This window comes from Glycine max, chromosome 6 (genome assembly GCF_000004515.6).
Source record: "Glycine max cultivar Williams 82 chromosome 6, Glycine_max_v4.0, whole genome shotgun sequence".
NCBI lineage: Eukaryota > Viridiplantae > Streptophyta > Magnoliopsida > Fabales > Fabaceae > Glycine > Glycine max.
The window spans coordinates 10,253,550-10,268,917 of NC_038242.2; the positions used below are offsets into that span (position 1 = coordinate 10,253,550).

Below are 15,368 nucleotides of genomic sequence, written 5' to 3' on the forward strand. Positions count from 1 at the left end.
TAAAATATTTTTTTTAACTTACATTAAAATTTATATAAATGTCATCCTATCTCCCATCTCTGGTGACCAATGTCATGTTCCTCAATCATACATCACAACATTTATAAAAAAACTTTATTTTTAAAATATTTTTATATATTAAAACTATATTGTTTTATATTCAGGTAAATCCTATTATATATGACAGACAAGATTTTTTTTTTACATGAATCTAAAATCACACTTTGTGAATAAAATTTTAAAAATAATATATATATATATATATATATATATATATATATATATATATATATTATTTTTTATTTTTTTAAAAAAATCTCATCTCGTCATCTATATAAATATCTGGTTACGGTTCAGCGCGGAAAGGCCTTGTTTTTGCCCGCGGTGCCAAAAACAATACTCTTGTTGATAACGGTGAAGCTCCTTCTTTACCTTTTCCCTTTGTTTGAGAACCCTAATCCCGTTAACTCGTAAAAAAACCACAGCTCTTCTCTTTCTCTCAATTCTCTCAGGTAATTGCTTTGTTTTTTATACAACTCTTTTTTCGTGTTTCTTCTGCTTTGTCGCTGCGGATCCCGATAACTGTCACCAAGCCATCTCCGTAAAACAACTAGCAACAAAATTCACTGTAACAGATTACATCCGTTAGCTATCGATTTCGATTAGTTGGGTTTAGGTCAATTTGTGGAATCTGTATCTCCTGAATTGTAATTTCACCTGCACTTTGCTTTTAGCCCCAAAACGTTGTTATAGATTCTCTGTCCCCCACTAATTTTTATTGCATAATTATGTTTAAATTGCATTCGGCCAATCTCATGGCCATTGTGGGATAAGGTTTTTGGTTGTTGAATCTTTATGAAGCATGCTGGCTGAATTATAATTAAATGAATGTCCTCTGTTGGATTATTTTTTTTAGAAACGTAGTTATGCAGTATTTTAGTTAAGGATTCATGATGGGATACCTAATTGTGAAATGGGTGTTGTATTCCAAGGGGCTGCAAACTTTCTGGTTCTTTTTGACAGATTTTGGGTTATCGTTTGAAATGGCATCGGTATCCAGTCAACCACAGTTCCGTTACACTCAGCCACCGTCAAAGGTTCTCCATTTGAGGAACTTGCCATGGGAGTGCACAGAGGAGGAACTGATTGAGCTTGGGAAGCCGTTTGGCAAAGTTGTTAACACAAAATGCAATGTTGGGGCGAATAGAAATCAAGCTTTTATTGAATTTGTGAGTATATTTTGTTTTCCATTTTTTTCCTTGTCTAGCTTGCTTTTCTCTTCATATAAAGTTACTGATTGTTGGTTAAAATTCATATGCTTTAACCACAACCTCCAGGCAGATTTGAATCAAGCCATTGCAATGATATCGTACTATGCCTCATCATCAGAGCCTGCTCAAGTACGTGGGAAAACTGTATACCTACAATATTCAAATAGGCAAGAAATAGTGAATAACAAAACTACTGCAGATGTTCCCGGGAATGTATTGTTGGTAACGATTGAGGGTGCAGATGCACGTCTTGTCAGCATTGATGTCTTGCACTTGGTAAGCAGTTGCACGTGTGTATTAGTTATGTGCTAACACTGTAATCAAGAGGATGCTGGCCATTTAGTTTTGTAATTAGGTTTTTCTTTGTCAGGCTGTGGAAAAATTGTTGACATGTATGTGAATGAATCAGCAGGCCCATGTCGAGGCAATATCTTCAATGGCAGCTTAGTGCTTTGGGAGAAATAGCGCTTGTGTGTTTGTCTCCTTTCTCCTTTCCTTAACACTACCTCTTTCTTCCTTATTCCCCTCAACTCCTGCCATTCTTGTAGTTTAGGATATTTCCATTTTTTTTCTTCTGTGCATCTGTGCTTTATTGACTCGTCATCTGCATAGGCATTTAGATTTAGCCACCAGATTCTGTGCTGTACAGTTATTTTCTATTTTGTAACTACTGATAGATTGTGTTTTAGATTTTCTGAGTCTTATCTGAAAGTACGCCAAAAGTTTCCTTTTAAACTTGGCAACTGAATGCCGAGTTTTGACATAATTTATGGTTGAGGAGGCACTTTACTTTCCAAGTCCTTTATTTTGAGTCAATTATTCTAGTATTAAATTGAATGAACCATTAACTTCAAGTTCTTGTAAGTATTATTTCAGTTATATATTTATAAGACAACTTGGATCTGAATTGAACCCCTTGGATAAACTATTTCCCCTGTTTTCTGCAGTAAGTGCTAGATCTAGTATCATCTGTCTTGCTTTTCACTTGCAATGTTTTAGTTCTTCTGACACCAGCATACGTAACAAAAGCATTATTCTAGTAGCTTTTCAAGAGAGATATTGATTTGCTTAGAGCCTTAAACTTGCTTATTGGTATTTAAGTCCTGTAATGGTTTTGTTTGTTAATCTCGCAAGTTTTTAGTTTGAGTGAGTGACGAATTTCCTCACCTATATGCTGAAATTCTTGTCTGTGTTCCATTATTAAGATTCACCTTAGCAATATCATCCTGAAAGTTTATTATTCACTTGTGCAGGTTTTTTCAGCCTTTGGATTTGTGCATAAGATTACTACTTTCGAGAAGACAGCAGGATTTCAGGTTTGATGATAGGCCACCCTTTTACCTGTTGTCCCTTTTTTATATCCTATGAGCATGAGATAATTCTTTGTTCAACTGTCACTGTCCAGGCACTGGTGCAATTCTCAGATGCAGAGACTGCCACCTCTGCGAAGGATGCTTTGGATGGAAGAAGCATACCTAGGTAAAATTGTATTATTTGTTTGACTAGGTATTTGGTTCAACTGCTGTGGATCATCTGGCAGTATATGTTGCATATGTTCTCAGACTGTTCAGCAATCAACTGTTGGACTATTTTATATATTTACACTTTGGCAGTTGTTTTTGGTATTTAACTTATTATGGAGTTTATAGACTTTGTTTTTGCACTTGTTTGTAATTTTATGGAATCATTGGATGTGTGAAATGTGGTTCGCTACATTATGCCATTGTGCCAACTGGACTGATCTTGAAAATTAAAAGTGCCAAGTTAGAGTTGAACTGCAAATTAATAGTTATTAGAACATTAATTAGCTCTTATTATTTCCAAAATTATTTCTGATTATTGATCTTTAATCCTGCCCCGGTGTCAGGTATCTGCTGCCTGAGCATGTGGGACCATGTACCCTTAGGATCACTTATTCCGGACATTCAGATTTAAGTGTAAAGTTTCAAAGCCACAGGAGCAGGTATTGCTAATTTCCTTGGTATTGCTGGCTTTTAGGACCCCAAGTTTTGGCAGCACCTTTTAATTTATTTACCAATATTCTTTCCTTTTCCTGTTGGTTTTTAGTTTATTCTTTGTCATGGAGACTGGTTCTATATCTCATCCTTCATATCAGCTTTAAGCCTTTTTTTCTTTGATAATAGTAAATTTTCAATTTTTAATTGATTATTTTTCTTTCTCCAGAGACTATACTAATCCTTACCTTCCTGTTGCTCCATCAGCTGTCGAGGGAAGTGGACAGGTAAACTATTGACAGTCAACATTTCTATGTTTTAATGGAGTAACAATATGATATCTCTTGTGACCTGTTCTTATGTGCAATTAAGGCATGGGAAATTGTTCGTTTTAAGTTGAATGTTTATGTTGTGTGCATTAGTTAGGTGTGCACCATCTGCCGGGGGGGTTGCCATGAAAACTGACTTGCTTATTAAGGATTTGTTTTTTCTTCTAAATATTATTTTATAATTTGTGCAGGCTATGGTTGGTTTGGATGGGAAAAGATTGGAGACTGAGAGTAATGTTCTCCTTGCATCTATTGAGAACATGCAATATGCTGTAACATTGGATGTCTTACACATGGTACTTTGAATCATGGCCTGCCATCCTTTTTTTTTAATTATTGATTGACAATACAGTTTAGTTAATAATATCATACCATTTAATTTTTTTTACAGGTTTTCTCTGCTTTTGGCCCTGTCCAAAAAATTGCAATGTTCGATAAGAATGGTGGTTTGCAGGCTCTGATTCAGTATCCAGGTTAGGTTCTTTGAAAAACTTTACCTCTTGTTATTTTTAGTGTTGTCAAAATTGTGATTAAGATGGTAGAATAACATAATCTTCATGTGCATTTTGTGTGGGATTGGAGTGAAATTGCCAATCATACTCACATGATTCTGGAATCTGTGATTGGGTTGCATGTCAGGGTGTGTGACCTGAAAGCCAAGACTCATTTTTCGATTTTCTTTGCCCCTAGATCCCTGTTCTATGCTAGCTTTCTTCTCTCAAGGATTATGAATCTGTTGCTCGCTGGAAATATCCTCAGCAGTGTGCATACTTATCTTTGATAGGTTTAACAATGATAATTCAAATGTACTATATATGCAATTTAATAGTGGAGAACTTTGACCTTTATTGATCGTTTACCTTGTTTTGTTTTATACTGTCAGTATAAGCTTGAGTGACATGCTATGATTTACACTTTACAGATACTCAGACAGCTGTTGTGGCCAAGGAAGCCTTGGAAGGACATTGCATATATGATGGGGGTTTTTGCAAGCTTCACCTTTCATATTCACGACATACTGATCTAAGTATAAAGGTAAACAACCAACACTATCTTTTGAGTCAGTATTGATGTTCATTTGAATAAATGATTGAAAAACTCTGATTTGAAGATGCCTCCTATCCAATATGATACAATGGTGGTCAGTTGTTATACATGCAAACAAAGCCAATCTTTATTCATGGATGTACATGGTTTAACTGTACTCAACTTGAGATTCTTGTTTTGAGCCTTGGTTTTCTTTCCTGAGACGATGTTGGTTTATCTTTACATGCACTGAAAATCCCTTCTATTGAAGCTTGACAAATTTTATCTTGCTGTCATTTTCCTCCATCACACCTTTCTCTTGGAAGCTGTTGACTGCCTTAATTACAGAAATGCAATATAAGGATCCTGTCTTTGTAATTTTATATTTGTTGTTCTGTATTGGATTTCCCCTTTTCATTATTTTGATGGGTGTTATGCGAGTAGGGATCTAGTGGTATTGAATATTAGATTCATTTTTCATACATACTGCAAGTAGGAACCCTTCTGTAGTTGGTCATTCTCGAGTGTTGTACTTCTATCATGACTTCAGTTTAAATTTAATTCCATGTATTATTTGTGCAATTACAGGTCAATAATGATAGGAGCAGAGACTATACCATTCCTAATACCCCTATTGTGAACGCCCAACCCTCAATTTTCGGGCAACAATCTGTTTCCATGATGGGCCCTTCACAACAACCATTCTATGGGTCTCAGGCTGGATGGGGGACAGCTCCACCAGCAGCGGTTCAGTCTATGCCAATGCAGATGCACAATAATGTTTACATGCCACCTGGAACTATGCCACAACAAATGGCCCCTGGAATGCAATTTCCTAGTCACAACACAGCACAACCTACAACAACAATGCCCTCATATGGATCTGATCGTACTCAATAGCATGCATCTCCTTTGTCTCAAATAGATCTATACATTGGTTAGCGCTGGCTTATGCAGAACTGAGGACTGTCATTTAAATTAGGGTTCCCATCTGGTGACATTGGCCTCTAATCCATTTGTTTGACAGTTATTCTGAACCTCAAATGGGCCACTTCTCATCTTTCCCTTAAGTTATTTTTCAGATGTTGAATATTGAATATGGAAGTCTGTAAGCAATTGGTCCACAACTTTTGAGTGTCTTAACTTTGAAACAAAATATTCTGTTTTAGTTTATTTGTGTTTGAGAATATGATGTAATCCTGTATAATCGATTTTGTATGGCCGACAGAACGTAATATCATGTTATTACCAGCATCGTCGTTTGGGTTGTGAAGCCATATGGGTTAATTTGTTGACTCTTTTGTAAAATAAATATCCCGATAACACAATCAACGATAGGGGTGGGCAACATGACTCATGCTTCTATTGTAACAAAAGATTACCATTTTATGTGGAAAAGGCCAACGGTTGGTTAGGATCTGAAATATGCCAAACTGAAACAAACCTATCATGAAAATTTCAGTTTGATTTCGTCCAATCAAGTTATTGGTTACGTTGGGTGGATATGTGCAGGTTAATATTTATCATTCAAATATTGATCGCAGGAGATTTGGGCTGGACCAAAGTCGAGGATGACAAACGTGCTTTTGTTGCCAAACTTCTGCACTACGGTTGTGAGGATCACAACACCTACTGTTGACTTTCAACTTATGCACATTGGTTCTGCACTAAGGCATTTGCTGTCAGAACCAGGTCCATCTCATCGTCCGACTTTGCTTTGAGTTCACCATTGTTGAGAGTTAAGTAGGGCGAGCCCGTGAGGGAGTTGGCCAGGGAATGCGTAAGTGAGAGGTGAAGATGATTCTGAAGGCTGAATCAATTCTACTAGGATGAATCAATTTTGTGACGGTCTTTCCATTAATTGTGACGATTTTTTAACCCACAAAATCTGCAATTTTTTTAAGGAAGTAAGAGATAAAATTGTAATTAAGCCTAATTTTTATTAATTGTTAGTTGGGAGATTTTTATATTATTAATCAATGAAAAATAAAGTTAAGTATGATTTTTAATGTAATTATTGTAAAATTAATAAATTTATTATATATATATATGTCAATTTATAATTAAAATACTAATATAAAACTTCATTTTGTATATTTAAATTAAATTCTATTTTATTAAATAAATTTACATCATTTTCAATTTGAATAATTTATAAACCAAATAGAAGTAACTTATTTATTGTTCTAAAACACATTTTTTTTAAAAATATTTTGATAATAGTTATTTTACTTCGGTTAATTCTAGAAATATTTGTTTTCTAGGTTTTGCAATGTACGCTAGAATTTTAAATATATTACAATACACAACTCTAAACTTATATCATAAATTACAATTAATATTTTAGCTCGTGCATTGCACGAATGTTAGTCGTTATTCATTAGTTAGTTTTATGTTGAATATTTGTAAGAAAATAATGCCTTACCTCCAATTTATGATTCTTTTTGTAGGAATTATACATATTTTTATGTTTAGTGTGATTTTATAGAGTAGATACTCTCATTTTGTGAATTAATGTTGAAACCACTTCAGTTTCAAGTTAAAAGAAGAAAAAGTTCAAGTAGTTGATGACTCACTCAACGAGACTGATCCGCTCAACAAGTGGCATCCGCTAAGCGAGGCATATAACTCGCTTAGCGGGTTGGGAAACCCTTGAAGAGGATTAGTCAGAGATGTGCTCGCCCAGTCTCGCTAAGTCAAAATTCACTTACTCTCACTTAACGAGTCAGTCTCGCTAAGCGAGCCTTCGAAAGTTGAAAGGTCCCAAAGCCTTTAAAACGCTGAAGTTGGCAAAAATAAAATATAATTTTGGAGAGTTTTACATAGAGAGTTGAAAACAGAGCACAATGAGAAGTTGAAGCGACAAAAAGAGAGTAGCAAATAGAGCTTAGGTTAGAGGAGTGAAGTTTAGGGTTTAGAGGTTGTAGGAGATATCCTCAACCAGTCTTTGCCATTTTCTTTCACTCAAAAACTCATCCTTTCTTGTATTGAGAGTATATTGCTTGTAATGAAAGGCTAAGGCTCTTTGTTGGGAAGTTCTGCTGAAACCTTGATGTAACACTCTTTCACTATCTATTTAATGTTATTTTTATGTGTTCATTATTTTTATCTAGGCTTATCTTACATGCTTGTGGCTTGATCACCCATTTGTATGTATAGTTAGGATTTTTAGCATTGCGAAATGCTTTAAAGCCTTAGAACTTGATAGAGCAAGCTAGAAATCTCTATGTCTAGGAATGGAGTGTAGTGATCTAGTTCATATTATGTTGTAGACTTAATGCAACTCTTTTAGACTAAGTTTGTTGAGGGATCAAGGACGAAGTTTAAAGAGGGTTAGGCTCATTCATTAGAAGGATCTTGGTTTGAGTAATTTCTCAGCATAAGAACACTAGGATAACGTCAGATAGAGAAAAATATATTTTAGCATCAAGAGAAATTCAGTAAAACGACCCATCGCTTTTTACTTGACTGTTTTCACTTCCAAAATTCTAGATATTTAGTTTATATTCGAATAGACTTTAGTATAGGATTCAACTTAATATTTACTTGCTTTTAATCCATACAAATGTTTGCATAATTTCCTAAGGATACGATACTTGATCTTACCGTTTTATATTACTTGTGTGACTCGGTACACTTGCCGAAGAGAACCAACAACGAACTAAATGTTATTTTATACAACTAAAATTTATAATAAAAAAATATTTTTAAATATATAATAATTAAAATATGTAACTAATTAATATAATTGTATTTATAAATTATATTTAAGACTTATGACAAATAATTTATATTGTGATATATTATTATTTTTAATTACTGATATTTTAAAAAAAATAAAATTAGTGTTATGAATAATATATTTGTTCGCATTCATATTTTATTTATCTTTTGTATTTATAAATAAGTTATCCTTTTTGGATAGAATACACATAATTTTTATTCTCTCAAAACTCTTGTGTTCTCTTCTTTATTTTTCTCTCTATTTTCTTTATGCTTTAATTTATATTTTATTTAATTTATTATCAATGTAATTATTGTTTTCAAGTTCATTTGACAATTGATATTGTAACTTTCAAGAAAAAAATCAGGTGAAGGATTTAGAGAAAATATTTTCTCTCTCTAATTTCATCTATCATACTATGGTAGAATATTTGTGTTTTTTTATGTGATAGTAAATTTGATAATTTTGAACACTCTATCAAACAAGAAAATGTTTTATAATATTTTTTTCAATTGGAAGTGAGAAAATAATTTATAAATAAAAATAAAACAATAATTTATATCTTGCAATTGTTGATGTCTATAAATTTTATTATAATTTAATCTTGTGAAAGAGAAAGTTATATTCTTTTGAACTAATTTTTTTAAGATAAAACTAAGGTATTGAAAATGATAAATTAAAAAAGATAAAATATATATTCAAAATTAGTTTTGATATGCAGTTATAATATATTACAAATTAAAAAAAATGGTATAAAGAGAAAACAAAATGATTGGCCATTATCCTTAAATAAAAAGCATGATAAGGTTTAAACTGGGAAGTCGTTGTCCATTGGCGGCACTAATTTCTATCTAACAGATAGATAAGGTGATACTCTTAGTAGCTCTTCCTTCACACATTCATTCCTCCTCTGCTCCGAGCGAAGAAGAAGAAACAATAACCATTATGGCCACACTTCAAGCCTCACTTCTCTGCAGAACTTCTCTCCCATTTAGCTCTCACCATCCTCAACTCTACAAACTCCATCCTCACTCTTTCAACTTCCTATCTCCATGCAAAATGTTTCAGCCGCGCCTTCACTCTTCCGTCTCTCGCAGCGTCGCTTCCCGCTCCCAATCCAATCCCTCCGGCGCCGATTCTAGTGTAATTGAAAACGAAGCGACTCCGAGTGTCGTCGACGCTGAGAGTTCCGATCCTTCGATCGGAGAGGAAAAGAGCGAGAGTGCAAAAGAGGAAGAGAGGTTGCCGATTGTGGCGTTGTACGAGGGAGCGAGAGAGAGTGTTGAAAAGGCTTTCGCCGATTTCATGACCTGGTTGCCTCTCTGGCAGCAGGAGAGGCGTTTGGCTAGGTTAATTGTTGACGCCGAGGCGAATCCCAATGATGTCGCCAAACAAACCACACTACTTATTGAACTTAATAAACACAGGTTTGAATTGAATTGAATCGAATCGCATTGCACCGTGAAATCGAGATAACTTATACACAGTTCCTTAGGTGCTTTTGGTGCTCATCTTCAATCAAATATTAGACTCTTTTTTTCCCCACTAATTTATGCAATAAAAGTTTGCGTTAAAGGTTAACAAATATTATTAAAGTAAAAAAACTTCAATTCTGATTGACAAATAATAACACTAAAAATACGTAAGGAATTGTCTCTTAAGTTTTGTTCAATCAGAAATCACAAAGAAGAAAAATTAAAACAACCACTGATTCCGTAAAAAAATTTAAAAGAAATAAAGGCTATAAATAGCACAGTACAGCTCAAACTAACAGAAAGACAATGAAGAATGTAGTTAGCACTTGGAATAATTTTTTCAGTTTTATGAATGATTTCAGTTTGCGTCAAAGTTTCTCTTATGTTTTTCATTTTTTGCCAGTCCTGAGTCTGTCATCAAGCACTTTGAAGGAAGGGAGGGTGCTGTAGACAGTATAGGAGTTGTAGAATATCTTCGAGCTCTTGTGGTCACTAATGCTATTGCTGAATATCTGCCAAATGAGGAATATGGGAAACCTTCTAGACTTCCTACCCTGGTAGTCACGTTTTTCTTAATGCTATTTGTTCTTTGTTGATCAGTTTTTGATTGATCATTTTTCATATGCGCAAGAGTGTACTAGGCTTTTTGTGTCATTGAGGAGTTAGACAACTTTGTTGATTATGTTCTTGTCCTGACTATTACTGTCCTAGAGTCTTGTGATCTGAAATTCATACCAGTGGTGTTTCGGATACTTTTAAACAATGCAAATTTTAAAGCACTATTTCTCCTGCATGTATTTCTGGATCTAAATGATTTGATTTGTGTTTTCTCTTCAAATCTATGATATGATAGAATGAATGAGCCTAAAAACTGGTTCTTCCCCTCTGCTTCTTTCTACACTCATTTATTTTGATTTTCTTCATGGCACTCTTGTTTTTTCCCAAATTTAATGTTCTGCATCTATTCCTTTTGTCTCGATGAATTGTCTTTTCACCTATATAAAAGCTTTATTTGTCTTCTTTTATTTCATAGTTTACATGTGTTGGTTATATCATGGTACAACTGATAGCAAATATATTCTTTGTTTCAGTTGCAAGAGTTGAAGCAGCGAGCATCAGGTAAATCAGATGAGCCTATTCTTAGCCCTGGAACATCTGAGAGGCAGCCATTACATGTTGCTATGGTAACAGTTATTGCAAAAGAAAAAAAATGTTCTTTTTGATTCATGGTTTTAGTGTTTAGAATTTTAACTCCAGATTCTTTTTGTTTGTTTTGGGAATCTCATGAATCTGTTTCCACCTTTAGGTTGATCGCAAAGTATCACAGAAGTCACGTTTTGTACAAGATCTTTTGTCAACTATATTGTTTATTGTTGTTATGGGATTGGTCTGGTATGAGCCTTTAGTTTCTATTTCTCTCTTTCTTTCTCTTATCTATATCTTACCTGAAGTTTCATTTATTGTCGTATAAAATGTGTTTCAGGGTTGTGGGTATGGTTGCACTTCAAAAATTCATAGTAAGCTTGGGTGGGATTGGAACTTCAAGTGTTGGCTCAAGTAGTACATATGCTCCAAAGGAACTAAATAAAGAAGTGGTGCCAGAAAAGGTTAACATTTTAGGATGCATTCTAACTAACACGATCTTAAGCATTTTTTTTTTTTTGATAAGCATGATCTTAAGCATATAACATGCCAAAATTGTACATTGTGTATTTCTTGAAAATAAGATGAAAATTGCAAGGCATAGTTTGCTCAAAATTTGGGTTATCATCACTGCATTTTGGATGAGAAGATTGTAAATGAATAGTACAATATATGCAGTCTTTTTTTATATCCAAATAAAACAATCCTTGTTTATCAATTATTCAAAATATGAAATTTCATTGATCAATCAACAAGTTCTGTAGTATATCTAATTCCATGAATTGGGTCATTGTCATTCAGAGTTTGTTCCCTGCAAACTACAGGAGTCTCACCCTACTGATCTTGGCTCATTAATGTTGGTGAACTTATGTTACTCTCTGGCATTCCTCTTTCTTTTTTAGTTTCTGTTCCTTCCTGCAGACTGGTCTTTTGTTCACTTTTCTGTATCTTGTTCTGAGAATTAGTTATGTTCTTTCCTGTTTTTTTTGTTATTATGTCTTGGAAAGGAGAAGAACTTCTCTGTTTAATCTTTGCAATTTTCGTACTCCCCAAAGCTATCCTGACTCCCAAGAAATTTTTTTTTCTAGATAAGGATATTATGATCATTTTCAGTTACTCTCCATATCTGTTCATGTCTTTTTCTTAGTTGTTGAGTTAGTTCTCCAGATTAGGGAGAACAGTTTCCCTTGCTGATTACACACACACACTCACACATACAGAGAGACCAATTGACAACAAATCAGAAAATTATGACAAACAACCTTATATAAGCTCTCTTTCCTCTTGCAGAATGTTAAAACATTTAAAGATGTGAAAGGTTGTGACGATGCAAAACAAGAACTTGAGGAAGTTGTGGAATACCTGAAAAATCCAGCTAAATTTACCCGCCTTGGAGGAAAGTTGCCGAAGGTCTGAAGAAGTAATTGTATATTTGTTGAACTTTTTTTGCTAGTCAGCACTTGCTTATATTTCTGACCTTTTTTTTTAAAAAAAATATGGTTGGCTTATCATTTCTAGTAAGACTAGGTTTCCTTCCCAATTTATGACATGATAACATATGCAATTTTTTGGCTTACACTTTACATCAATAAACATGCTAGCTTTTACTCGCCGCAATGTTAGGGATTTTGTTTTTTATTTGTTTTCATTGCATGATATACTGATGAACTTGCTTGTCCAATAATTAGATGCTGTGTTTTTACTTTTCAGTGCACATTGGAAATTGGTTGTTTGTTGTTTATCATCAAGTGAGCCTAAAATACTTCTTTTCTCAGGGGATTCTCTTGACTGGACCACCTGGAACTGGAAAAACTCTTCTAGCCAAGGTCAGTTTGTTTCTGTTCTGCATATCTTAAGATACTTCTTTTACAAATTTTATGAAGTTCTTGCTTTTAGAACTTGAACCTATTGGCCTCTTGTGTGATTTATGGATTTCCACTTTTATATGCTTGCATGAAGTTTCTGGAAGTACATATCTGGGCTTTGGTTCTTGTCTTTCGATTTGACTTCAATATCTCTTTGCATAATTTGTTCTTCTAAGCTGTAACTGTAGGCAAAAGTTTATTTTTCTATGCCCTTGTGATTGGATATGCTCATTATTAATAATTGTATATGTTCTGTTTCCTTATTTTTTGTCCTTGCAGCTGTTTATTATGTCTACCTGATAGGTTTTCAATTAAATTTGCTGACACTGATATCATTATCTAATTTTTATTTTTGCATAAATTAACTTATCCTCCTGTTTCCTTTCTCATACCTGTACCAAACGTATTGAAAAAGCTTGATATATATACATGCACATTATGTTCTTTTCTTCTTACATAATGGTATCTGTAGGCCCATCAATACATAAGAGTTTGACTTCCTTAAGGTTAAGCTCAGTTTTTTTTTTTGGAGGATAAAGAACTCGGGCTTTTTTTTATGGTAAAGAACCCGGGCATTTTTTACAACTTCATTTTCTCATTCATTCTTTAGAATTCATAAATACAAATGGAAAAACAACACTACTTTGTTATTGTCTACCTCTTGAGTAAATCTATTGATATGTATTGTGATCTGATAGTGTTTGCTTTATATGGGACCTTGAAGGCTATTGCTGGAGAAGCTGGTGTTCCATTTTTCTATCGGGCAGGATCAGAATTTGAGGAGATGTAAGTCTTCCTTTTGCATTTTATAGCTTAATTTTTCTGTGTTTAGAATACATTATATATTGTCTTAATTTTTGAAACAGGATATTAGGATCTATTTTTCTAGAATGTAATAACTAATAAGGATACATTATATATTGTCCTGGAAAGTTTGTTAACGAGGGTACATTAATGTCCTCTGTAATTCATGTATTATGTTTCTTTATCTTTTCTAATATTGATTACTGGGTCTTCTTTATTGTAGAAAGAGAGAGAGAAAGAGAGGCACATGAGTAAACTATAATGGGATAAACTATAATGTGCAGCAACCCTCATATTTACTTTACTAGGTTATGTACATAAAAGCATGTAGGCTGAGCCCATATACATACAGTAGTGCTAAATCCCTTTATTATAATAAATTCTTAATATTTATTATTGTCATTCTAATGGGAGCATACCTTTTATTAACTATCTGTTGTATTATATTGCCATCTCAGCATCATTCCATTGTGGTTTGGGATTTAAAAAGGCTTTATTTGTTAGTGTTACTTCATGGTAAAATGCAATATTTCTATTAGGAAAATAGAAAAAAGTGAATCATGAGGATATAACTTTTCCTTGCTATAAATCAAATACTTTTCTCTCTCTGCACCTTTTTTGGGATGTACTTCACCCAATTCCGGTACATCCAAAAAAAGGTGACAAAACCAGAGATGGTGAAAGTATGTCAATTGGAGATGCACAACCGATTCAAATTCACAACAAAGAAAATTGTGGTGAATCAATCCCTGAAGAGTTTGACATTGTCAAACATCATGATGGGCTGAAAGAGATGAAGAAAACCATAGAGGATGTTCGTGAATTGGTGCTTAAGTTAACAAAAAATATTACTATTGGCACACCAACAAAGACTCCAAAACAAGGTCATCGACTTCTCTATGCTGGTGGTGATGCTAAAAGATTGGAGAAGAAAACAGGTGGCAAAAAATTATTCTCACCGCTAAAGAAAATTATGAAACCTACAAAGGTTTTGTGAAACACAAATTCTCCAAAAGGGTACCGCATAAATGATATGTTTGCTATAGAGTTGGCACAAACGTGGTTAAGTAGATTGTTTGGACTACCACTACTCTATATCATGAGCCTAACTAAACAAGAAGTTGTTGTTTTATCATACATCTTTGAAACATTGAGTGTAGATCAAATGGAAAGCAACAGGATTTTAATAACTACATGTGAAGTCTATTGCAGCGGTAGTAGGAAAACATTACAAGATTTGATGCCAAAAAAGATATTTGCCTAGAAATACTTGATCTAGTTACATGTATGATGACATATGAAGTAAGATCAAAATTCAATCAGCCAAGTGTTTGGTTCATGCCCTAAGCCCGTGTTATAACATGGTATTAAAGCCTATCCTAGATCCATTGGTGGGACCCTTGTGTTTATCACGCTCTGGGTGGGTAGTCTTGAGTGTGAGGGAGAGTGTTGAAGAGTCACCTTAATTGTGGTGGGTAACCATGGGCAAAAAGGGGGCATGTTGAAATCACACATTGGATAAAGATATGGCCAGGATAAAGTATATAAGTGGGAAACAATCCTCACCTTATAAGCCGGTTTTATAGGATTGAGTTAGGCTTATAACTCGCATTCTAACACAATCATTTGTAACAAACAGAGTGAAGGTTATAATTTCTAAATCACTATAGTCTGAGTTTACCATTCAAAATGATTCTAAAACTCTTTTAGGGAACCAACTTTGGCTAGCTTGACAAGTGTCCATTAGGTTTGACACTCTAGCATGGTAAATGAAGT

The 15,368-nt window shown here is 34.0% G+C and overlaps 2 protein-coding genes across 8 annotated transcripts in view; both read left to right on the forward strand.

Annotated features, from left to right (window-relative positions):
* Window positions 1–355: 355 nt before the first annotated feature.
* On the forward strand, window positions 356–5,854 carry LOC100813651 (polypyrimidine tract-binding protein homolog 2-like). Of its 7 annotated transcripts, none has more exons than XM_006581564.4 (12): window positions 1,150–1,229; window positions 1,338–1,400; window positions 1,471–1,547; window positions 1,681–1,741; window positions 2,525–2,587; window positions 2,677–2,750; window positions 3,139–3,234; window positions 3,456–3,513; window positions 3,747–3,851; window positions 3,947–4,028; window positions 4,478–4,590; window positions 5,170–5,754. In XM_006581564.4, the coding sequence occupies exons 3-12, from the start codon at window positions 1,513–1,515 to the stop codon at window positions 5,479–5,481; spliced, it is 999 nt and encodes a 332-aa protein (XP_006581627.1). In that variant the 5' UTR covers window positions 1,150–1,229; window positions 1,338–1,400; window positions 1,471–1,512; the 3' UTR covers window positions 5,482–5,754. The 7 variants fall into 7 exon arrangements, with proteins under 7 accessions (NP_001357522.1, XP_006581625.1, XP_006581624.1 ...); XM_014776377.3 differs by having other exon boundaries at window positions 1,684–1,741; NM_001370593.1 differs by lacking the exon at window positions 1,681–1,741 and adding an exon at window positions 356–512 and having other exon boundaries at window positions 1,024–1,229; window positions 1,338–1,547; window positions 5,170–5,854.
* A 3,283-nt stretch (window positions 5,855–9,137) lies between these two features.
* The window catches only part of LOC100814187 (ATP-dependent zinc metalloprotease FTSH 11, chloroplastic/mitochondrial-like), a 12,249-nt gene continuing 6,018 nt past the window's right edge, over window positions 9,138–15,368 (forward strand). The window contains exons 1-8 of the mRNA NM_001370594.1: window positions 9,138–9,732; window positions 10,184–10,337; window positions 10,872–10,964; window positions 11,087–11,172; window positions 11,264–11,387; window positions 12,214–12,333; window positions 12,699–12,749; window positions 13,513–13,574. Coding sequence (NP_001357523.1) covers window positions 9,251–9,732; window positions 10,184–10,337; window positions 10,872–10,964; window positions 11,087–11,172; window positions 11,264–11,387; window positions 12,214–12,333; window positions 12,699–12,749; window positions 13,513–13,574 — 1,172 coding nt within the window. The 5' untranslated portion in view covers window positions 9,138–9,250. The remainder of the gene's footprint in view (window positions 9,733–10,183; window positions 10,338–10,871; window positions 10,965–11,086; window positions 11,173–11,263; window positions 11,388–12,213; window positions 12,334–12,698; window positions 12,750–13,512; window positions 13,575–15,368) is intronic.